This window comes from Nuphar pumila, chromosome 5 (genome assembly GCF_984573655.1).
Source record: "Nuphar pumila chromosome 5, dmNupPumi1.hap1.1, whole genome shotgun sequence".
Lineage (NCBI taxonomy): Eukaryota > Viridiplantae > Streptophyta > Magnoliopsida > Nymphaeales > Nymphaeaceae > Nuphar > Nuphar pumila.
The window spans coordinates 31,054,724-31,081,268 of record NC_143253.1 but is presented as its reverse complement, the minus strand read 5'-3'; the positions used below and the strand labels follow the sequence as shown (position 1 = coordinate 31,081,268).

The 26,545-nt window shown below is 37.8% G+C and overlaps 1 protein-coding gene across 3 annotated transcripts in view; it reads right to left on the bottom strand.

Moving 5' to 3' along the window:
• The window catches only part of LOC149837286 (putative homogentisate phytyltransferase 1, chloroplastic), a 73,166-nt gene that overhangs the window by 14,463 nt on the left and 32,158 nt on the right, over nucleotides 1–26,545 (bottom strand). For all 3 annotated transcript variants that reach the window (XM_090005946.1, XM_090005945.1, XM_090005947.1), the window contains one exon: nucleotides 2,109–2,198. In XM_090005946.1, the coding sequence (XP_089862072.1) occupies nucleotides 2,109–2,198 (90 nt within the window). The remainder of the gene's footprint in view (nucleotides 1–2,108; nucleotides 2,199–26,545) is intronic.

The following is a 26,545-nucleotide window of genomic DNA, read 5'->3' as shown; positions in this document are numbered from 1 at the left end:
ATACAAATACTCTAGGAGGGTAGGTATAACTTAATGAAGATCTGTGGAAGGCACGAAGAACAAACAAAAGAACAGTCCTAGGTTACCAAGGTCATCCATAACACTACCCATTAGGCTACTCAACTAGCTATACAACCTTGCTGTGACTAAACATGTGCCAATAATTGTTACATCCCACGTTTACCACATCAGCACATAAATTGGAATTTTGGACCATCAGAATTATGTAATAATTGTTGTAATGAGATTAAAATTGCATTTTCACTGACAGGTGTTGTAACAATGTGACAAGTAGGAGTAATCAAGTTAGCATCTCTGCTCAAGGCATGTTATACCATTCTATATCTTCTAGATAATTTTCATGGTCAATGCTATGGAATATACTAGCAAGGTGACTGCTAAACAAACTTTAAGTTGTTATGAACTAATCCTGTCACTCAATAACTTCCTTCTTATTCACCCACACTCCTTTCTTATTTACTAATTAAGAATTTTGGCTTTGATCTCTTCCTTTCTTCTTTTCTTCATCTAAATCTTCACAGCTTTCTTTCCACTTCGTATTATATATATGGAATACAAGTCATGTGGGAAACTTGTTCCTCTGGTTTTGAGGCCTTAATTTGGACCACAGGGACCTGAAATTTTTCAATATGAACCAAATTGTTCTTTCTTTTTAATCGAGAAAAAAAGCATGAGGTGCCTCACCTTAAATCATCTTGCTTTGATGTAAATCATTGGTCTACTTAAATTTTTTATGTGCCTATTTTCTATCCTTCTACCCTTTCTTCCTTTCTAAACTCTTACCATGCTACCCCCCACTGCCCCAATACAGCTATATCATTCCAACTTTAATGGATGAACATGTTAAACACTTACATTTATGAGGTTCATGAAAATTGTCAGTGAATGTTTTCAGTGAAACAGAAAAATTGAGATCCAACATTTGTAGGAGATAAAATTTTGGCACATTTCCTGGAAACACCTTAAGAATGATCAGACCAATAATTCCAAATCAACTAGAATTTAAGTTCAGCTATATCTCTTATAAAAGAAACACCTTCATATTTAGTGACATCCAAAAAACTAACTTCAAAAAGCAAATGAAATACATGGGAACACACATGCGTGTGTGCATACACACACAAATCTCCAACATAAAGCCATTGAAAAATTCAAGTTCACTAAGCCAAAACCACCATAAGAAAATGATACTGCCACTTAAAACTTCCTGTTTCCTCCCTAAAACTGCAATACCATTACCAAATACCACCTCATCAACAATGTGACCAATAAACATTAAAATTAAATTCAGAACCATGTAGAGCTTAAATTCCACTATCACCATCCACTCTGAGACCACCATTAATGGTGTATAACGCCATCAAACATGCAAACTTTCTCTCTAAAACCATAAGTTCTGAGCCAAAATAACACATCTTCAATTTCACTGCCAGACAATGACAGAATCTTCAAAACACCTAAAAACCAAACTCAACTTAACCATCTTATACCCATGAAAATGTCAAGCTAACCATTGTACAACATTCTTTTTATATAAAAATACCTACAACACCAACATACACAAAATCCAATAACAGTTTTTATATAAATAGGAATTTTAGCTGGTTAGTTAATAACAGTTTCTCAGTTGTCAATTCTACGTAGATTTTCAGTTTTTTTACCTGGTTTCTTGTACAGAAATATAAATAGGAATTTTAGCAAATAATAACTTAAAACATAATGAAATTGTCATGATTATGATCATAAAAGAGTATGATGATCTTATCAAATTTAGATATATTCATGGCATTTGCAACTGTCCAAGAAATTAGCTTTAATAAGATCATGTGGTTTTAAGTTAAAATCTCAATTATCTCAACCACACATGAGATGACAAGGGCTGTCCCAACAATTTTTGTCAACTTTGGTCACTTATCAGTTAAGTCAACACTAAATTTCAATTTGCTTCAGCTGATGGAACAGTAGAAATCTCCTCAATTAAATCATTGCATCAGCAACCACAACTTGGAGCTTAAAGATCACAGATTATTGATTTAACAAAATAGGCTTATAAAATATAATTGAGGAAGAGGCAGTGAGCATCTTACATTGATGGAATATGCAGTTCCAAGAACAAAGCTGATGAAAAGCGCCCAAAATAATGGCCAGGAACCAATTATCCACCCCATGATAAAACTCTGCAATGGACATACAAATAAAAAGTTTCTTTTCATCATCAGTTTAAAATATCAAAGTTTTTTCACAAGAAATTCTTACATGCAAAACAAAGAGGATGATTCTGTTTTTTATTGATATGAAGGATTAACATGAAAAAGAAAATAAAGTGCCAAAACATAAAACATCATGAAGATTAAACTTTCAAATATCTTCATAAGAAACTCTCACGTTCAAAATATCACCCAATTATTCTTCAGTTAAGATGAATAATACTCCCATGACAGTATAAACAAACTGTTGAGTTTCATCACTCAAGGACACCACATTTAGCATGATGGTGAAAGTCTTTCAGAAAGCCATTTCTTTCACCTATGTCAAGATCAATCCATTTCTGTCCAATTTCAGCTCAACCTGGAGTCTTTGCCCCCCATTTCCATAGTCGACAATATTATGGTGGCACAAGGATGAGAGAACTTGGCAAGGATCAAAACATCAGAACTGTGCTTATGGAACTTGGTAGTTGCTTTAGATGTACTTTTGGGTGTTGGTAAGTACTAATGCCACATACCTAGCTTCCCTCACATACAAATATAATCATGTAACAAGGAAATGGCAGCTACTAGGTGCCATTTCAGGACTACCACAAGCCTGAGTTCATGATTCCTTAGCAATATTTCCATTCATGAAATCTTTAACAAATTCAACCATTCAGAGAGTTAACATTCTAAATCAAGAAATATTCAACTAAATTTTGTAAAGCTTGAAATTGAGTATGCAAATGCAGAACATAGGTGATGCATAGCATCCGGGCCATTCCACACTCTACGGGGAGGAAGAGGAGGATCCGCCAATGATTACACGATCCAAATTCGACCCATTTGGGTCCAAACAGATCTTGAGGGCAGTTTAGTAATTTTAGTTTCATAATTTTCTGAGAATTATGGTTTTCACATCCCAGAAAATTTATTCTCACATTTGGTTCCTATTTTGTGATTTTCGGAACCTATAACAATATTGTAATGGAGGGCGTGAACCCATGATTGATGTGTTGCTCGGAAAATCTGCTCAAACCGAACTTGCTAGAATATTTTCATCAGATTCTTGTTCATAACTCTGTTTAGAAAATTGCATATCAGCATATTTTTGTTCTGTGATTGAATGCTGCAATCATGTGTCTAAAGTCTTGTGGACAGTGTTAACTTAGATGGCTGTGTGTTAAGCGTTTGCATGTCTTAATCCCATTCGTGTTCCTGTTGGTATGTTCCTGGAATTGACGTGTTAAAATCTGAACTTGGATATCTGACATTATCTCATGTTCTTGCTATTTTCTGTCCGTCGAACTCGTGTTCAAATGCATGAACTTATCAGCTAAGAGTTGACTGTACGCATTTAAATTTCTGTTTGGCGAACTCATCGCCGAACTGCTGTCGTGTCAACTTGATCCGGGGCTGTTCTACTCACGTCCCTTACTGTTCCAGTTCGTGAAATAGGACCAGACCGTGGTCTGTCCTGTTTCACAGATCTGGTCTGACCCGTGGGACGTCAGTTCCCTGGTCTGACAAGATTTGAGTTAACCAGCAACACTGTGGGCTCGTGATTGTCATTAGTTCAAGCGTTGCCGATTGTTCTGAAAATCTGAATCTGTTTGTGTTTAAGCTTGTTATGTGGCTGAAGTAGCTCCGCCGATATGAGGGTGATGCACCTGCCAATTTTCTGCAGAAATTTGAATCATCGCATTTCTGTGAACCTGTGAAATTCCTAAAATGAATTTTCCTGCATTTGTTTGGTTGCGCTCAATGCTGTTTTACCAGAACTGAACTTGTGTGAACTGACTACTGGTGCACCTAGGTTTGTCATTGCATGGTTGTTGAATTCCCATTCATAGTGCGTCAAATATATATATATATATATATATATATATATATATATATATATATATATATATATATGTATATATATATATTTATTTATATATATATTTATTTATTTATATTTATATAGGTAGTCGTATACCTTTGCCTAGTGTCAGAGTATTAGGTGAGTTAGCATAGTTAGTCTTGGTCTTTATGTTCGAAAAAAACAACAAAAATAGTTTTCAAAATTTATTTTCCCATTTAGGTTTTATCGCTTCCGCATTGTACACTTGGCGTGTCCGCGCGTCCGCAAGACCAACCTCCTATAGTAAGGTCATGTCTTCATCATTTTGGTATCAGAGCCCCTAGGCTAGGGTTTAGTCCTTAGAGAGATCCTGCGTGGTTCGCCATGGCTTGCAATGAGGCAAACGTAGTCGCGGTAACTACGTTGATGACTATGAAGCTAGGAGTCGAATGCGTGATTTACGACATCAAGTAACTTGACTCGTAAAGTTCATGAGTTGAGAGGAGATCGAGAACGTGATCAAGCGCGCTTTAGGCAAAATGAGCACCCATTTGAGCGAAACAGTAGAACCCTCTTCACAGGATTGCACTAATCCCACGAACATGGTCAATATGATTCGAATTACGAGTTTGAGATCCATACTGGTACCTATCCGATTAAATCCCATAAAATGCTTAGAAGGACCAACTGTGAAGCTAGGATTAAATTTGAAAACCCCAAATTCAATGGATCTAGCACACCAGAAGAGTTACTAGATTGGTTAGGCAAAGTCAAGGATGTTCTCGAGATTAAGGAAGTTCCCAAACACAAACAAGTAGGTTTGGTCGCCCTTAGGCTTAAAGGTAGAGTGGCTTCATAGTGGTGCCGAGTTAAGCAAACCCGGTAGAATCAAGGAAAGGCCCCAATCTCTACATGGGCACATATGGAGTGAAAACAGCATACAAAATTTTTGCCTCAGAATTATTACGAGAAACTGTACCCGAGGTACAAAAACCTCAAACATGGCACATGCAGTGTAGATCAATGCGTTAGAGATCTTAAGTACTAGAGTCATGCAAATTCTTCGTATAGAAATACGAGTCGAGGTACTCATATGTCATTTTCATTATCCACACCCCAACCCAACTCATCTTCATATAAACATGTTGCATTTTGGGTTAGGTTTGCGAGTGCACTTAGCGTCAGTCATGAGTTCGAGGATGAACCTCATTTTGATCATGGATTAGGACCTCTGTTTGATGAGGAAGTTGAGGATGTAGGTGAAAAGAAGTCGTCAGTTTTGGACCCAACTTATATATGTACAGGACCCGATCCGATCCATGTTTTGGATCGGGTCAAGATCCAACTATACAATGTAAATTAAGATGTCATTAGAGGGTACTTTCGTACCCTAGATTTGTATATTGTATATATGTTTAATAGAATGAAAGACGCATCTCTCTGACGTCTTTTCCCTGCACCCCTTTCTCTCCTTTTGGCTCTTTTCTTTTTCCTGCACAGGCACAGGTGAATGTGAAACGTGAAGGCCTCCCCTTTTAAGATGGTATCAGAGCAGCTAAAGTCCTGGGTGTGAAAACTCGTCTTATACTCTTCTCCAGCGTCTTGACTCCTCATCCTCTCAGCGAGTGCAGATTCGTCTCCAGCCCCTCGTCTCCTCTTCTTATTTTCTCGTCAGCGAGTGTTGATCCTCCTTGTCAGCGAGCCCTCCTCTTCCTGAAAGGATCTTTCTGTCAACAAGTGTTGTTGTGACTAGCAGCCCTTCTCTTCCTCATTGTCAGCCAACTCTTCTTTTCCTGAAAGGATCTTTCTGGTAGTGTGATCCTGCTCTTCTTCTTTTCTCATCAGGTTTTGATTTCCCTCCTTTTTTTCCATCCGGTTCTGATTTCCCCCTGTTCTTTCACCTTCTACTTTCATTTTGCTCATCAAAATTTCATTGCTTCCTCTTTTCCCATTCCCTATGTTCGTTCATCAGTTTGAATATTGTTTAGCCAGATTACCCTATTTCCTGAGATTAACATTATATTGCTTAAGTTTGTAATACATCTATCTTTAAGTATTTACAACTTTGCTACACATTGTCATTAAGTATATCACTGATTCAATTAGTGAAATTCAGTTTTTGATCAGTTAGTTTTTTTTTTCTGATCATATCTGAATATATATATATATATGTGGTATATATATATATATATGTGTGTGTGTGTGTGTGTGTGTGTTAAAAAAAGACAGAATATTCAGGTGATTGTTTTTCTTGTCTAGTCCAGACGCTTCTCTTTTCTTTCTTCCTTCAATTTTTCAAATGGACTCACCTCATCCACAGCCAGGCCTTTCCTCCAACTTTCTTGGCCAATTAGTCTACGAAAAACTGAATAATTCCAACTTTTTGACCTGGAAAAGGCAAATTGTTCCTTTTATAAGGAGCCAGGATCTCTCTGGTCATCTAGATGGATCGGTCTCACCCCCTCCAGAGTTCACTTCGCAGAAAAAGACGGATGATAAAGGGGCACAATCTATTGTTCTTCTCAAAAACCCAAAATATGTTGCTTGGATGAAAAGGGATCAAGCGTTAGTGGCATACATTACTTCCACGCTCTCACAGGAGGTCCTCGTAGCCATTCCCGATGACTGTTCAGCCAAAGAGTTGTGGGACAAGCTCGTTCAGACATATTCACAGATATCTGAGGCGAGAATCATGTTCCTCAAGCGAGAATTTCAAATGTTAAAGAAAGATTCAATGTCTATTATGGAATACCTGAACAAAATGAAAGACATCACAGATCAGCTGGCCATAGTGGGATGCCTAGTCAGTGATAAAGATAAGGTGCAGCAAACCCTGAGTGGACTGGGGCCAGACTACATGTTCTGACGACGACTTTATTGTGTCTCCCAGAGCTTCCAAAGTTTGAAGACCTTCGTGCAAAGTTGTTACAGTATGAAATGAATCTGAAAGGATCTTCTGAGAACACTCATGGGTATTCATGAACCCAAGATGTCCTGGCCACAGGGATGACTTATGGTAAAGGTCGAGGAAATTTCTTTCGAGGAAAGGGAGGACAAGGAAGAAATAATTTTGGGGGTCGTGGTATACTTCCCACGCCTAATATATAGGGACAAAAGCCCATTCCCACCTGCTTTTTATGTAATAAGAAAGGACATGTTAAAGCAAATTGTTGGTTCAATCCTCAAAACAAGGGAAAAGCTCCACAAGCAGAGGCTAGGAAGGATGGAGAAGTAAAAGAGTTGTTGTTGGCAGCCTTGGCAGGGTTGAACATGAAGCAAACTGATAAAGGCACTTGGTACGTCGACTCCGGAGCAGCGACTCATGTCACGGGTGAAGCGGGTAAACTCTTGAATCTCACTCCTTATGTTGGTAAGAATAGCATAGTCACGGGAGATGGCTCACATCACTCCATCTCACATATTGGAAATGCTATTATACCCATGTCCAAGTCCTCTCTTAATCTTTCAAATGTTATTCATGCTCCTAATATTCAGAAGAACATTGTTTGTCTCAAAAACTGTTGATGATGTTAATGCCTCAGTTGAATTTACTTACTCTTCTGTTTATGTTAAGGATCTTCACACGAGGAAGACATTCGCTGAGGGGAAAAAGACGGGGCAACATGTACGTCTTTCAAGAAGATCCTTCCTCCGTTCATTATACCTGTTCATCCTTAAAGCCTCACCAACACCAATTTTTTGCTCCTGAGTTTGTGTTTGCCATTTCTGAATGTAATAAGCCAAGACTTTGGCATAGTCGTTTGGGTCATTATGGTCGTCATTTTATTGAAAAGCTTGTCTCAAATAATCTCATTCCTAAGTCCAGTCTGAGTTCAGAAGACATTGATATAAAATGTTCTAGTTGTCATTTATGTAAGAGTCATGTCTTGCCATTCAATTCCATTAATAAGAGAGCTTTAAGGCCCTTTGAGGTCATATGTTCTGATGTCTGGGGTCCTGCTCCAATTGTTTCTCTTTTTGGCAGCAAATATTACCTCATTTTTGTTGATAGTTACTCATGTTATACTTGGATATTTTTCATGAAGCACAAATCAGAAGTTTGTGGATTGTTTCAAAATTTTCATTCCTTTGTTCAAAACCACTTCTCAACCAACATCCTCAATTTCCAATGTGATGGAGGAGGTGAATTCTCCTCTAGTGACTTTGTTAATTTTCTTCAACATAATGGGATAAAGAGAAGAGTGTCTTGCCCACATACACCTCAACAAAATGGGATTGCTGAGAGGAAGCATCGACATTGTTGAGAGTGCAATGAGCATGATGCACGGGAGCAATCTTTCTGTAGCTCTATGGACTGAAGTTTTTCACTCTACGGTTCATGTGATAAATCGATTGCCCATGACCATCTTAGAAAATAAGTCACCTTATTTTTCTCTATTTGGTGTTCAACCCGATTATCATGAACTACGTGTGTTTGGGTCTATTTGTTATGTTCACATTAACAGCTCATTGATACATAAGTTTCAAGACAAAGCCTTAAAGTGTAGGTTTGTGGGATATGCTGAAGACTACAAAGGATATAGGTGCTATGATCCATTGAGCAAACGCGTCAAAATATCGAGAAATGTAGTTTTTGACGAAATGAATTTTGATAATCAGCCAACTAATTCAAGTCTTCATATTATTAACTCAAGTCCCAGTGTCGAGGTATACTATCCATGGTTAAATTCAGAACTCTTCTCCAATGCTAAGGAAGACTGCCCAGCAGACTGTAGTGAGAAGGAGATATATGAATAATCAACAAATGCAGCTCAAACAGAAGAGACAGCCATACAAAACCTGGAGCCAATAAGGTATAAGGGTGTTGTATACACCCGGCGTGAGAAAGAGCCCTCATCCATTCCTTGTACAGATACAGGTACTTCTGATCCTGCTCCACAGACACTGGATATCAGAAGATCCTCACGGACTCGACATCCACTTGACAGATGGATAAGCTATAAAAAAAAATCATTGGATTTTCAGCTATTCTTGACGTCCATAAATAAAGAGGATGAGCCTCTCATGTTCTATCAAGCTGCAAGTTCTAGAAGGTGGGTCAAGGCGATGAATGAAGAAATGGAAGCCTTACATGAATGTGGGACATGGGAGATTGTGCCTAGACCAATAGATAGAAATGTCGTTGGGTCAAAATGGGTATACAAGATAAAGTATAAACCAGATGGGAGCATTGAAAGGTATAAAGCTAGACTTGTAGCCAAGGGATTTACTCAAGAACAAGGACAAGACTTCGATGAAACCTTCAACCCTGTTGTTAAGATGGGAACGATTCGTATTGTGTTGAGTCTAGCCATTGAACATGGATGGACATTGAGCCAGTTAGATGTAAAAAATGTGTTTTTACATGGGGATTTAAAAGAGGAAGTCTATATGGAACAACCCACTGGGTATGCAGAACGAGACGCCAAGCAGTATGTATGCAAACTAAAAAGGGCACTCTATGGATTGAAATAAGCTTCTCGTTCTTGGTTCGAGAGTTTTTCGCTGGAGATACAAAGGCACGGCTTCTCTCGGTCTTTTCTGGATCATTCGTTATTCATTTACAATGAACGAGATGTCACTACTCTTCTATTGATATATGTAGATGATATCATCATCACAGGGAACTGCAAAGGTCTCATTGAGGAAGTAAAGAATTTGTTAAATCAGAGATTCAAAATGAAAGACTTAGGGGAGCTGTGATATTTCCTTGGAGTGGAAGTTGATAAAAGATGTGATACACTCACACTTACTCAACATAAATACACGTAGGACATTCTCAGCAGGGCAGGTATGAAAGATTGTAAGCCGTCAGCAACTCCAAGTGTCATCCATCAGAAACTGAGTTCTAAAGAAGGGGATATATATGGAGATCCTACTAAGTATCGTAGCATAGTTGGGATGCTGCAATACCTGACCTTCACTAGACCTGATATAGTATATTTGGTTAATCAAGTGTCTCAGTTTATGCATGAACCTCATACATCGCATATGGAGGCAGTCAAACGAATACTTTGTTATCTGAAGGGTACAGTTGGCGATGGACTGGTATACAAGAAAAGTGAATTAGATCCAGGCGGCGGTCATGAGATCATTATTTATGTTGATGCTGATTGGGCGGGTGATCCAGATGAACGACGATCAGTATCTGGTTATTGCAGCTTCATTGGCTCGAACATGGTGTCTTGGAGCAGTAGAAAACAAAAGGCAGTTGCTAGGTCGAGCACTGAGGCTGAAAACAGATCAATGGTTGCTGCCACTGCTGAGGCTACGTGGATAAGACATCTCCTAACAGAAATGGGAGAACCGATTGCTCGGTCACTGCTACTGTGTGACAATCAAAGTGCCATCAATATGTCTTTCAATCCCATTCATCATAGTCGAGCAAAGCATATTGAGATAGATCAATATTTTGTTAGAAAGAAAGTTGAAGAAAAAGAGATTGAGCCCATGTTTGTGCGAACTGAAAAACAAGTAGCTGACATTTTTACCAAAGGGCTGACAAAGGAGAGATTTTGGTTTCTGAAAGGCAAGTTGTTCATGGTCCAGGACCATGCACAACTTGAGGGAGGCTGAAAAGAAGTCGTTAGTTTTGGACCCAACTTATATATGTACAGGACCCGATCCAATCCATGTTTTGGATCGAGTCAAGATCCAACTATACAATGTAAATTAAGATGTCATTAGAGGGTACTTTTGTACCCTAGATTTGTATATTGTATATATATTTAATAGAATGAAAGACGCATCTCTCTGACGTCTTTTCCCTGCACCCCTTTCTCTCCTTTTGGCTCTTTTCTTTTTCCTGCACAGGCACAGATGAACGTGAAACGTGAAGGCCTCCCCTTTTAAGAGTAGGGTCGAGTTTAAAGCCCTAGTGCAATGAGGAGATCAAGGATGCAGAACCTAGTTATGATCCCGAGGTAGAATTTCAGAGTGGCGAAGAGGTTGTTCCTACCTCTATCATTTTTATGAAAAAACCCCAAGAGGAACCTTCTCACGAAATTCTTGGCGGTCAGATATTCGACGAGGTTGATAAGGCGAAGAGGATTCTCTACCAGTTTTTTAGAATATTTTCGTTGTTGATGAGGTTCGCACAGAACCTACGCACAAAATTGAGGGTGAATCTCTTTTTTATGAATTCGAGGATAGTGAGGATAATCCAGATACGTATTTTATCGAGCACTTAGGAGTTGAGAAAGAAATTTCTCATATTGAACCTTTAGAGAGGACCGACATCCATTTTATTCCTAAATGTGAGATGCAAATATTAGATATTTTGTGTTAAAGCCTCAAAAAAAAATTGGTTTCATTAGGACTTAGTTGCTCTAGGACATGCCTTGAGCATTGCATTTGAAACTAGGAAAAATGCATGTAGTTCATTTTAATTATTGAACCTTAGAATGTGTTTCAATTCTAGTTTTGAAAAGGAAATGGAATCTTATAGCGAACTTAGCAAGAAATCCTATATTTTGTGTGAAATGCTAAATAAAAAAAATTTACATGTTGATGTTCAACTTTTTTCTGAAATTGTGATTGCTTTGCTTGAAAGAAAAATTGTTAAGTATTATGTTTTAGATGTATTTTTGCCTAAAGACAACCTGTTGTAATTTTCAAATATGTTAGAAGTTCTATAACTGGTAAATTTTGAATTTTGTGAAGCTTTAAATAGGAGAAATCAAGTAATCTTCCACCCTACAAATTTTATTTTCCATAACATGCATTGTTATTATGTTTCTTTTAGAATTATGAATTTCAAAGTATTTATTGGTGTATTTTGGTGTAGATATTATGGAGATCCACTTGAGAAGGATCAAGCTCCGAGGACGAAATCTTTCAACCCAGGAGGATATTAAAATGTAAACATGTAATATATATTTTATATATATAATAATAAAATAATAATATAATATATATTTATATTTTTTATTTTCTTTTATTTCTTTTCTTTTCTTTTCTTTTTCTTTTCTTTTTCTTTTCTTTTTCTTTTCTTTTCTTTTTCTTTTTCTTTTTGTAGTTCACTTTGAACTACATAGTCAAGATCTAATTAGATTTAGATCTTGACTACACATGTAGTCGTTGGACTAGGTCCAACGGCTAGAAATAGAGTCTTCCTAGTCTAACGACTCTTTTGGAAGAGCTCTCCCACCTCATTTCTCTCTTGTATAAATAGGGGTGACCCCCTCTTATGTAAATCAATGCTTCTTAAGCATCTATTATGAAAAAATAAATATTTATTATTTTAGTGTGTTCTTCCATTTTTACCTTTTTATGGGTTGTGCTTGAGGTGTCTCTAATAGACACTCTTTTAAAGGTTTTTCGTGCTTTTGTGGAAGACTATGTCACAGAGATTCTGCTAGCAGGGTGCCGCACCCGCGTCGACGCGACTTGACGCGGGTATGGGTGCAGGTGTGGCACCGAGTGCGGTCAACCCGACCCAAGGTGTGGTCAATGCACCCAGGGTCATTTTGGTCCAATTCTTGAACTAAAAAAAAAATTGCCAATAAATTTTTTTTGCCCTATATGTCACAGGGATTCTCCAACTAGGTGTCGCACCCGATGCAGTCAACCTGACCCTGAGTGCAGTCAACGCACCCAAGGTCATTTATGTCCAACTTTTGGACTTTATATATATATATATATATATATATATATATATATATATATATATATATATATGTATATAATTTTTTATATTTTTGCCGCACCCCCGCACCCAGGTTTTTTGAAAGTGCCGCATCCCCGCACCCATGTGACATAGGTGGAAGACCACCATTTCATTAATGGTATCAGAGCCTTGAAGATTTTAGATCTTGAAGAATTTCCACCTCATTTTCCGTGCCTCCTTTGCAAAGAGTTATTTGTTCTCTTGTTCATGGTTTAAGTGATTCTCTTTGAAAGAAGGAAAGCGCTTGGAGGAAGATTGGCTACAAAAATTTGTATTTGTACTTATTCTCCTCCTCTCTTATCTCTCTTTTTTTTCTTTTTCTTCTCCTACCTATCTTTTCTTTTCTTCTCACCCTTATAAAAGATGGATGAGAATGATAAGATCACTATCATGCCCATGAAATTAAACGACACCAATTATGTAATGTGGGATTCGATCATGAATCAGGATATTTGGGGAAAAGGATTGTGGGTATAGTGGATGGTTCCGATTCGAAACCTAAACTAGTTCTCAAAAAAATTGAAGATGACAAAGAAGTTCCTCTCACGAAAGGAGAGAAAAATAAGGCCTTGGCCACTTATGAAAAAATATGGAAAGAGTGGAAGATAGGGCACGCAAAATTTATGTCATGGCTAATTAATAGCGTGGACATTAAGAAATGCTCTAGCCTTGCCAAATTTGAGCATGCCGATAAAGCTTTGGAATACCTTAGAAATATGTATTCCCTTAAAGATATTGCACATGTGTGTAATTTGCAAGATAAAGTTCGAACGATAACTCAAAAAGACAAAACTATTAGAGAATACTACAATGAGTTATCCAAACTTTGAGAAGAATTGGCTCTTCTTGAGCCCAAATGGCATTGTGCCGAAGATATCAAACTTCGCCAAAAGCAACTCGATATGGAACATTTTTATCAGTTTGTAAATGGTTTAAGGCCGGAATTTGAGTCAACCAAATCGGCTCTTTTACATCATTAAAAGGTTCTTTTTATCGTTGATATTATAGAGGAACTGACTATGGAGGAAAATAGACTTAGAGAAAATACTCCAAAATCTGAAGATGATTCCGTTCTAGATATGTCTAAACCGAAAAATTATGTGCGTACTTATAGGCCGCCCCACTTTGGTAGACAAAGTGATGACTTTGACAAAAGAAAAGTCATTTGCCACCATTGTCATGAGCCGGGGCACTATAGGCCTCAATGTCCAAACTTAAAAAGAAGAGAAGAAAAGAGAGTTGCATTTGTTGAATCAGAATCAAAAGATCAAGATGCACATGTATTTATGGCTCAATTAATGGAGATCTTTCAACCTCTTCTCAAAGGGGCATCCTCCTCAACTGAAGCCTCAACTAGAGCAGTTGTTGCATCATTTTCAGATCCAGGTAACTTTCCTTGACTCATTGACTTTGGTGTTTCCTTTCATATGACCCTGAATATCAATAGCTTATCCGAATGTCTTAAAAATAACTCAAGTGTGTCAAAAGTTTTCATAGCTGATGGTACATCTCTTAAAATAAAAGGAGTAGAAAATTTTGAAAAACTTTGTAAGTCCAAAAAATTCTTTATCCCAGAAGTTAAATATATTCCTAAACTAAATCTAAATCTTTTATATGTTTCTCAAATATCTGATTATGGGTATAATTGTTAGAACTTGAGTTTTCACCAAATTTGATCTGCAAAAGGAGAAAAAGTGAGAAGAAAAAGGTAGAAGAAAAAAGGAGACGCTGAGTCATTTTTGGCTGCACAGGTTCACGACTTTTCTTAATGCATTCGTGACCTTATTCTTTGTATTTATGTATTAGGTTACAAAGAAACTTGATTATGGACATGACTGTCCTACAACAAACATGATATTACAAACGTGCCCTAGTAGGCACGTCAATCATGCAATCCCAGTTTGGGTCTGGATCAGACCCAAACTGGTCCAATCCATTTCACAATACTTAATACCCTTCCTCAAGTTGTGCATGGTCTTGTATCATGGACAACTTGTTCTTCAAGAGCCAGAATCTATTTTTCGTCAAACCCTTTGTAAATAAATCTTCCACCTGGTCTTCTGTAGGTATGAAATGAGGTTCAATCTCTTTGTCTTCAACCTTCTGTCGAATGAAGTGTTGATCTATCTCAATATGTTTTGTCTTACTGTGGAAAATAGGATTAAAAGATATTTTAATGGCACTTTGATTATCACACAGTAAGATAGATTTCGAGATCCGCTCCTCCAATTCATTCAACAAATGCCTTGTCCAAGTAGCTTCAGCAGTTGCAGCAACCATTGATTGGTATTCAGCCTCAGTACTTGATCTAGCTATTGCCTTTTGTTTTCTACTGCTCCAGAATACCAGGTTTTCCCCAAGAAAGATGCAATACCCAGAAACTGACTTTCTTTCATCAGGATCTCCTGCCCAGTCCGCATCACTGTAGACCGTGACATCATGCATGCCCCCTCCTTTCCAACTTTTCTTATATACCAACTCATCTCCAATGATACCTTTTAAATACCTCAACACTCACTTAATTGCATCCATGTGTCCTGCTCTTGGCTCATGCATGAACTGCGACACTTGATTGACAGAATAAACAATGTCAGGACGAGTAAAGGTAAGATATTGAAGCATACTGACTACACTTCGATATCTTGTAGGATCTGGGTACAAATCTTCATCCTTTGAACTAAGCTTTTGATGTAAGACACTCGGTGTAGACAAAGGCTTGCAATCTTGCATACCAAATTTCTTCAATAAATCTAGTGTGTATTTATGTTGTGTCAATGCCAGGCAACCATCCTTCCTGTCTACCTCGACTCTAAGGAAATAACGCAAATCTCCTAAGTCTTTCATCTTAAACATTTGACTTAAGAGTCTATTTCTTCAATGTGGCTCATCGAGTTCCCTGTAACAATAATGTCATCAACATATATCAACAACATGGTGGTGATGCCTTAGCCCTTGAATATAAACAATGAGTGAAGATCGACAGAACCCATGTTTTTGTATTTCTAAGGAGAAATTTTCAAACCACGAGCATCAGGACTGCTTCAAACCATATATGACTCTTTTTAGTCTGCATACAAGTGTGCTTGAGTCTCCCTCAACATATCCTGGAAGTTGTTCCATGTAAACTTCTTCTTTCAAGTCTCCATGAAGGAAGGCATTTTTGACATCTAACTGACTTAATGTTCATTCATGTTTGACAGCTAAAGACAATATAATTCTTATCGTCTTCATTTTGACCACAGAACTAAAGGTCTCATCATAATCCTGGCCATATTCCTGTGTAAACCCCTTTGCAACAAGTCTTGCTTTGTATCGTTCTATGGTGCGATCAGGTTTGTACTTAATTTTATAAACTCACTTGGAATCAACAACATTTTTGTTAGGAGGTCTGGAAACAATTTCCCACGTCTGGCATTCATGAAGCGCTTCCACTTCTTCATTCATGGCCTCAATCCATTTGTTTGATTTCACAGCTTGATGAAACCCTACAGGTTCATCCTGCTTATCAACCTGAGATAAAAAGAGTTGGAGATCCATATAAAAATTGTTGTAGCTGACCCACCTATCAATAGGGTGTCTGATTCTATTTGAACTCCTCAGGTTTCCAACAGGAACATAATTATCTGGTTCAATGTGAGGAGCAGGAGGAGCGCCTTTTTCTCTTCGCACATACACACCCTTTAAATTTATCAACAGGATGCCATTATGGGCCTGCCCCTTCTTCAGCATATGAAGCTCCACCAACCTGATCACCAGATTGAGGTAAGCATGCTTGCCCTGAGTCAATGTCATCTTCGTCAGTCGACTGTGTTTCCTGAGTACACTAACGTGAGCAATCACCATAAACACCCGCAAATAATTATGCACTCATCCATGGATGATAAACCTCTTCTCTGGGAATTCTTTGACAGGTATTAAACGATACATCTCCAAGATTATTCTCATCAAACACAATATTCCTGAAAATTTTAACACGTTTAGTCATAGGGTCATAACATCGATAACCTTTGTAATCATCAGCATATCCCACGAATCTGCACTTGGAAGCCTTTGGTTGGAATTTATTCTTGAGAGAATCATTAATATGAACATAGCAAGTGCATCCAAACACACGCAGAGCATCATAATCAGGTTGAATGCTGAAAAGGGAAAAGTATGGTGAACTATTTTGTAAAACTATCATAGGCAGACGATTTATAATATAGATTGTTGAATGGAATGCTTCTGTCCACAGACTAATGGGAAGATTACTATCATGCATCATGCTTATGGCCGTTTTAACAATATGTCGATGCTTTCTCTCAGCAATCCCATTTTTTTGTGGCGTATGTGGACAAGACACTCTATGCTTTATTCCATTACTTTGGAGAAAATCAGTAAAATCCTTTGATGTATACTCACCACCTCCATCACAATGAAAATGCATAATATTGGTAGAGAAATAGTTTCGAACAAAGGCATGAAAGTTGCGAAATATGTGAAAAGTTTCAGACTTATGCTTCATAAAGAATATCCAAGTATAACGAGAATAACTATCAATAAAGATGAGGTGATATCTGCTGCCAAAAGAAGAACAAACAGGCGCAGGCCCCAAACATCTGAATAAACAATTTTAAAAGGTCTTTAAGACCTTTTATTTATAGAATCAAAAGGAATTACATGACTCTTACGCATTTGACAACTGGAGCACTTTTTATTATTTTCCTCAAGAGTCAAACTTGATTTAGGGATTAATTTGCTTGATACAAGTTTCTCAAGAAAAGAATAACTGCAATGACCAAGACGATCATGCCAAAGACTTGGTTTATTACATTTAGAAAGACGAAAAACAGACTCAGGACCTGACATAGACGACTCAGACTGAAAAGACTTAGACTTCAATAAGGGCTTCAAGACGAAACTAGTATGCGCAAATGGATCTTCTTTGAAGATGTACATATTTCTTTTTCACTCCCCTTCAGCAAATGTCTTCCTCGTTTGAAGATCCTTGATATACACAGAAGAGGGAGTGAATTCAATATAAGAATGTGTATCATTGTAATGAAATATGCGGAAAAGTAAAGAGTGCTCTAAGCACTTACAACATCCACTAATGAACAAACAACAAGGGCTAATACCCAAACCCAAAGGAGACAACACAACATAAAAATATAAATGCCTCTTATTGAAAGAGAGAGAACTCTCAAGAGTGAAAAATACAAGAGGGGTTCACCCCTATTTATACACAAAAGGAGGAGGGAAGGAGTGGCCATATGGCCTTAAAAGAAGAGCCACCTAGGGGCTCCCATGGAGTCGTTGGGAGCCCCCAACGGTCACAAATGTGACCGTTGGGGGCCCCATCCACTCCATGGTGGGGCCCCTATTAGGTGGACAAAAAACCAAAAAATAAAAGATAAAAAATAAAAAAGAAATATACAAAAAGAAAGAAAAGAAACAAGTACCCCTATCGGGTACTTGTGAAATGACTAAAATACCCCTATCGGGTATTTTAGATTATACAAATATATATGTATATAAATATATACATATATATGAATTACATATATTTTAACACCCTCCCTCAAGCTTTGCGGGGATATAACCGAAAGCTTGTTAAGGAGAAACAAAAACCGAGGAGCTGCAAGAGCCTTAGTGAAGAAGTCCGCCAACTGGTACTCTGATGTGACGTAAGGTAGTGCTATGGTTCCTCTTAGGTATTCATCACGAACGTAATGGCAGTCCATCTCAATATGCTTAGTACGCTCATGGAAGGTGTGATTGCTTGCAATATAGATTGCGCTTTTGTTGTCGCAACACAGCTTCGAAGGAGTAGAGATGACAATGCCCATATCACTGAGGAGGCTTCTTAGCCACACAAGTTCCATGGTTGTAGTGGCCATAGCACGATATTCTGCTTCCGTCGAGGACAAGGATACTTTGTGTTGCTTCTTGCATCTCCAAGAAATCATAGAGTCACCTAAGAAAACACAAAATCCGGTAGTTGAGACTCGGTCATTGGGATTTCCTCCTCAATCTGCATCAGTATAAGCAATTAAATCAAGGGACGAGGTAGAGGAAAGAAAAACTCCCTTAGTTATGGTATTTTTTATATATCTGACGATCCTTAAGACTGCACTCATGTGCACGGTTGTAGGTGCATGTTGAAACTGACTGACATAGTGGACGACATGAGTTATGTCTGGCCGAGTGATGGATAAGTAGGTTAGGGACCCAACAAGTTGCCGGTAGGGAGTAGGATCCTCGAGAGGTGTTCCATCTTCCAACCTTAATTTTGCATTGATGCCTTCTGGGGTTTCTGTCTTCTTATCATCGGAGATACCAGATTTGGAACAGATGTCGGCAGCAAGTTTCATCCTCGAGAGAATGTACCCTCGAGGAGAGTACGCCACTTCAATCCCTAAGAAATATCTTAAGAAACCAAGGTCAGACATATCAAAATTTTCTTTCAAAACTTTCTTAATATCATTAATGCCTTGCTCATCACTTCCTGTGATGATCATATCATCAACATAAAGTAGTAAAATAACTACTGAAGACCCTGCACTTTTCACAAACAAAGCAGTGTCAGTATAACATGAACGAAAATTCAAACTTGTCATTACATTACTAAATCTATCATGCCAAGCCTTTGGGGCTTGTTTTAAACCATATAATGCCTTTTTAAGTTTAAGAATTTTATTTTTACCAATACATACTCCTGGTGGAGGATCCATGTAAACTTCTTCATTTAATTCGCCATTTAGAAATGCATTCTTAACATCGAGTTGATAGATAGGCCATTTTTTCACTAACGCAATAGCAATAAGAGTCCTAACACTAGTCATTCTAGCAACAGGTGTGAAGGTTTCTTCATAATCTATACCATATTCCTGAGCATATCCTTTAGCTACTAACTGTGCTTTATAACGTTCTAATGAACCATCACTCTTGGTTTTAATTTTGAAGACCCATCTACATCCTATTGATTTCTTTCCAGTGGGTAACGAAGTTATTTCCCAAGTTTTTGCTTTTTCAAGGGCACTAAGCTCTAAGTTCATGGCTTCAACCCATTGGGAAATATTTTTGGCCTCATTATAGTGTGAAGGTTCATGAAATGAATGCAACGCAATTAGACATGCTCTATATCTAGGAGTTAGGGACTCATAGGAAACAAACCTATTAGGAGGGTTGGAGATCCGACTGGATCTCCTTAAAGATGTTTCTTCAATGTTGGATCCTTGAGAGTATTTTTCTAAGGCACTTATTTGAGTTTGTTGACCACGCCTAACATATGTTTGGATTGGTCTATTATTCTCATCTATAGCATTATCAAGAGGAATTTCCTCTAGGTCATTCAAAGACTCATTAGAGATTTCCTCTTCTTGAGGAGTCTCATCTTCTTGAGATAGAAGATCAAATAAAAAAGTATATTCACTTTCGTCAATATCTTTAGTTTTCACAAAACCATTCTCATTTTCCAAAAATGTTACATCTTTGGATACATAGAGTTTGTTATTTTTCAAGTCAAAACATCTAAAACCCTTTTGATTTTCTCCATAACCCAAGAAAACGCATTCAATAGCTTTAGGAGATAATTTGTCCCGTTTATGAGTAAGGACAAAACATTTGCATCCAAAAACTCTTAATCTATTGAAGTCTGGTGTTCTTTCAAATAGTTTTTCGTATGGAGATGTATTCTGTAAGGATGAAGATATCATTCTATTTATTAAGTAAGTTGAGGTTAAGGCCGCTTCGGCCCAAAAATTCTTTGGAATTTCTTTGGAAATAAGGAGTGTCCTAGTGGTTTCCATGATATGTCTATGCTTTCTTTCGGCCAAGCCGTTTTGTTGGGGAGTCCTAGGACACGATCTTTGATGACAAATTCCATTTACTTCTAAATAGTTTTGAAATTCATTTGATAAATATTCTCCACCCGAATCGGATCTAAGAGTAGAGATATTACTTGACAATTGATTTTTAACTATCATATGAAATTTTTTGAAAAACTCAAAGACTTCGGATTTTAAATTGAGAAAGTAAATCCATACATACCTAGTGTAGTCATCGATGAAAGTGACATAATAGGAGTATCCTCCTTTAGACATGACGGGAGAAGGACCCCAAACATCCGAATGGACTAACTCAAAAGGTCTTTTGGACACAAAAGTTCGGTTTGGAAAAGGAGTAGATTTCATTTTGCCAAAAATACAATTCTTGCAAACAAAATGTTTCTCATTACAAAATTTCTTTCCAAATGGAAAGGAGTACATTTTTTAGAAACTTGGATGTCCAAGTCTTTGATGCCAAATATCAATATTTTTATCTTGGACATGGTTGCAAAAAGAGTTAATGGGGAGTTTCAAGTTGCTCATGTAATAGAGATCTCCCCTTCTATGGCCTTGCCCAATCAGCTTCCCGGACCGGAGATCCTGTATAGAGCAATCCTTAGTTGAGAAGGAGATCTTACATCCATGATCGCATATTTGAGCAACAGAGAGGAGATTTAAATTAAGTTGAGGTACAACTCTCACGTTTGGCACAAAGAAGTCTTTTGAAAAGTTTAAGGTTCCAAAACATTTTACTTGCAAAGATGTACCATCGGCAGTTGAAACATAGGAGTTTTTATAATTATTGCATAAATCGGAAAGCTCATTTTCAAGGGGGGTCATATGAAAGGAAGCTCCAGAGTCAAGGATCCAAGATGACATACCTGGAGGAGAGGAGGAAGCTACGGCGGCACCCGATGTTGATGGAATCTTAAGTAGAGTTTGTAGTGCCTCCGATAGTTGAGCAAGAGAAAAAGAGTTTGTTCCTATGATTGCATCCTCTTTCTTTTGAGTAGCTTCTTCAACGGAAGCAACTTTATTTTTTGGTGCTTCATTCAACTTAGGGCAATTAGGTCTTATATGACCCGGTTCTTGACAATGATGGCAAATGGCTTTTCTATAGTTGCCATTATAGTTATTTTGCCTTCCAAAATGTGGAGGTTTGTAGGTTTTCATATGGTTGCCGGGTTTTGATACGGCCAAGACATCATTTCCTCCTTTAATCATGCCAAGACGGGTTTCTTCTTGGCATATTTCGGCAATGGCATCTTCCAAAGGAAGAGGCTTTGATCTATGTAGGAGGGAGGATCTAACTTGTTCATATTCGGGCCTAAGCCCATGTAAAAATTGAAAAAAGTGTTCTTTTTCCATTTGTTCTCTCCTTAATTCCACATCTATACTAGAAATCCATTTTGGTTCTAGCAAGGATAACTCATCCCATAGAGGGCCAAGAGTGCTAAAGTAGTCCCTAACACTCATTTCTCCTTGTTTGATAGTCCGGATTTTTTCTTGAAGAAAGAATTGACGAGCAAGGTCTTCTTGGGTAAACATACCTTTCATGAAAAACCATGCTTCATTTGCCATCCGAAATTTGGCAATGTTGGCGCAAATCTTAAGCTCCACATTGTTCATGAACCAAGCAAAAATCTTGGCATGCTTACTTTCCCAATCTTCTATTTTAGATTGGTGATCTTCAATGGCCTTCATGCGGGCATCTCCTTCAAGAGCTTTTTCTTGATCGCCTTCCATCTTAGTTAGTTGGAGTTGTGGTTCCGGAATGGTGCCCATAACGTATCCCCAAAGCTTTTTCCCTTTGAGGTTGTTTTCCATGGCAGCGGCCCACATCATGTAGTTGGATCCATTGAGCTTGAAGGAGAGATCAATCTTTTGTTCTCCTTCCATAATAATCACACTTAAAAGGATAAAAGAAGAGAGAAACAACAAGAAACAAATATAGCTACACAACTAGCTATATTAAGAAGAAGAGCATACACAAGGCTCTGATACCATGTAATGAAATATGCGGAAAAGTAAAGAGTGCTCTAAGCACTTACAACATCCACTAATGAACAAACAACAAGGGCTAATACCCAAACCCAAAGGAGACAACACAACATAAAAATATAAATGCCTCTTATTGAAAGAGAGAGAACTCTCAAGAGTGAAAAATACAAGAGGGGTTCACCCCTATTTATACACAAAAGGAGGAGGGAAGGAGTGGCCATATGGCCTTAAAAGAAGAGCCACCTAGGGGCTCCCATGGAGTCGTTGGGAGCCCCCAACGGTAACAAATGTGACCGTTGGGGGCCCCATCCACTCCATGGTGGGGCCCCTATTAGGTGGACAAAAAACCAAAAAATAAAAGATAAAAAATAAAAAAGAAATATACAAAAAGAAAGAAAAGAAACAAGTACCCCTATCGGGTACTTGTGAAATGACTAAAATACCCCTATCGGGTATTTTAGATTATACAAATATATATGTATATAAATATATACATATATATGAATTACATATATTTTAACAATCATCAACAAGTTTGGACACATAAACAATGTTTTTTTTATGTTAGGAGCATGAATGACATTTGACAAATTGAGAGATGATTTTGACAAAGGAATGATTGCATCACCAATGTGAGAAATATGATGGTGAGATCCATCTCCAGTAACAATACTATTTTTGCCAAAGTAAGGAACCGAGTTCGAGAGCTTACCAACATCTCCCGTAACATGGGTCACTGCTCCTGAATCTGACAAAACTGTTGAAGAAATCAAGAAAGTGAAAGGAGAGAGGATAGAGCCTTCTTGGGAATCAGCAGCCTTATGTTTCCTTTTCTTAATGGCTGTAGTAATCCATCATTAGACTTAATAGGGTTACAATTCTTTTTACATGGACGAAAGTGCCTTGTATTAGTAATACATATTACATTAGAATATAAAACATACACGTGAATGGTTGTGGATGATATGGATCCTCTATTGGATCCATATCTGATTCATATTCTAATACCCTCCCTCAAGTTGTGCATGGGAGTGAACCATGTGCAACTTGTTATTCAGATACCAGAAACGATTACTTGTGAGACCTTTTGTGAACATATCAGTGTTAAATTATGTAATCAAACTTGTAATTTCGCATATATATTTTATATATATAAGGCAATACATATACATATATATAATATATGTATATGTATTTACCAATTATATATATAAAATATATATATTCCTAGTAAGGGTAGTTTAGGAATTTTACACATTCTTTTTCGAGAATATGTTTTTGTATTTATTTTCTTTTTCTTTTCTTTATTCCTTTTTTATTTTTCGCATTTAATGCTTGTACTAGCATTGGGAGGGGCCCAACCCACTAGTCGTTGGACCCCTCCAACGGTCACATTTGTGACCGTTGGAGGGGCTCCAACGACTATGCGGAGCCCCTCCCAAGGCCTCCTCCAAGCCCTATATATATGGGCAGCTCCTCTTGTATTTTCTCAAGGGATTTGGGATTATAGCCCAACCTCTTTAGTGTTTATGAAACTTATGGGTGCAAGTGCACATTTGTGATTCGGTGTGTTGTTGTGCACAAGTGTTCTTGGGTGTGTATGTTCACACATTTATTCTTAAGATTATTGCGTTATCGACTAAAGTATCTTGTTGAAGATACTTTCACATGGTATCAGAGCCTCGTTGAAGAAGAAGAATTACGATTCGCCTCCTCTTGCATTCCTCGAAAAGCGTGCCTTCAAGTTTTTTGAAATCAAAGAGGATCACCTTCTTCGAGCAATATTTTAGGCTCCTCTCTTGTCAAGAAAGACACAAAAAGTAATTAAGGTACGTACTATCCCTTGCATTCTTTCCTCTCTAATGGGCGAAAAAGACTCCCATTTCTCCCTTGGGTTTAAGCTTAATGGCTCAAACTATCATGTTTGGGCCGGTAATATGGAAGCCCATATTAAAGGAAAGGGGCTTTGGGGTTACGTTCATGGATCCATACCGGAACCCAAAATTACCATTATTGAAGGAGCGGATATTAAGATCCTTGAAGGGGATGAAAGACAAAAGGCTCTTGAAGAGTATTCTAAGAAACATGATGATTGGGAAATGAAGAACTTCAAGATCTTATCTTGGATGTTTTCATCCGTTGAGACCAAGATAAACACCAATATCATCAAATTTAAAAGGGCCTCCGAAGCTTGGGTATATCTTGAGAAAATGTACACCTCAAGAGATCTATCCCACAAGTACTTTCTCCAAAAGAGGGCTTTGACTCTCCAACAAAATGACATGACCATTCGGGAGTACTTTGCCGAATTATCCTCCATTTGGGACGAACTTGCAATCCTTGAACCTAAATGGAGTGGTGAGGCAATCGAATTAAGGCACAAACAACTTGAAGAAGACCGGTTCTTTAATTTTTTGAATGGCCTTAGACCCGAATTTGAACAAGTTCGGTTCTCTCTTCTCTCCGCCTTCACATCCCCCTCTCTTGAAGATGTTATCACCAAGCTAAGTGGTGAAGAAACCCGTATGGGGATTGGCAAAAATAATCCTAGCATTCTTGTTACTTCCTCTACTCAAGAAGATGGTGAAATGGCTACTGCCGTGTCAAGACCGGGAAATAACATGAGGACCTATAGACCTCCTCATTTCAAGAATCAAGGTCAAGAAGGAAATGATCGGTATGGTAAAAGAGACTATAGCAAAGTGACTTGCTATCATTGTAAAGAACCCGGACATAACAAACCTTTGTGTCCTAAATGGAAGAAATTGATTACAACGGCTATGGCATCTCAAGTTGAAGAACACCCTTCCTCATCAAGTGAGTCTTTTTCTCTTCAACAAATCGTAGAAGCTCTACAACCTCTTCTCAAGGGAGGCACTTCCGGAGCCGCTATGTCATCTCCTTCCCCTGGTAAGACATCTTGGCTTTTAGATTCCGGGGCATCCTTTCACATGACCCCTAGCTATTGCTCTCTTTCAAATTTTTCTAAAAACTCTTTTCCATCCTTTGTATCAACCGCGGATGGAACATCTCTTGAGATTAAAGGAATAGGGAATTTTGAAAAACATGACTTCTTTGTTCCAAAAATTCGTTTTATCCCAAAACTTAACCTAAATCTTCTTTCCGTTTCCCAACTCTCGGACCATGGTTGCGATATAAAATTTTCTTCTAATAAGTGTTGGATACAGGATCGCCAGTCCGGGAGATTGGTTGGGGAAGGCTCTAGAAGAGGAGACCTCTACTACGTTGATTTTCTTCAAGTTCCCAAGAGTCAATTTTGCAATGTCGTCCAAAACAAAGATATTCATGTATGGCATAAGAGATTGGGTCATCCCAATATAGTTAAAATCTCCTATTTGCCTTTTGTTAAACATCTTTGTAAAAGTGATTTTTTGTGTAATGAATGCATTCTTGGGAAAATGAAATGTTTATCTTTTCCTCAAAGATCCATGTTTACGACAAAACCATTTGAAATTGTCCATTCCGATGTATGGGGACCGGCTCCGGTAATGTCAAAAGGAGGATTTTCATATTATGTGATCTTTGTGGATGAGTATACTAGGTTTTGTTGGATCTATTTCCTTAAACATAAACATGAAGTTTTTTCAACCTTTAAAAATTTTCACATGATGATTTCAAATCAATTCAATGGATGTTTGAAAATCTTTAGGTCTGACTCTGGAGGAGAATACCTCTCAAATGAATTTAAGAGTTATCTTGAAAATTTTGGTATTCTTCACCAAAAATCTTGTCCGAAAACCCCTCAACAAAATGGGTTAGCCGAACGAAAGCACAGGCACATCATTGAAACCACTAGGACTTTGCTCATTTCTCAAAACATTCCAAAAAATCTTTGGGCTGAGGCAGCCCTTACTTCTGTCTATCTCATAAACCGACTCCCGTCGAAAAATTTAAACAAAATTTCCCCTTTTGAAAAACTGTATGATAAGGAACCTGATTATAGCAGGTTAAGGGTCTTTGGGTGTAAATGTTTTGTTCTCACTGATAAGAA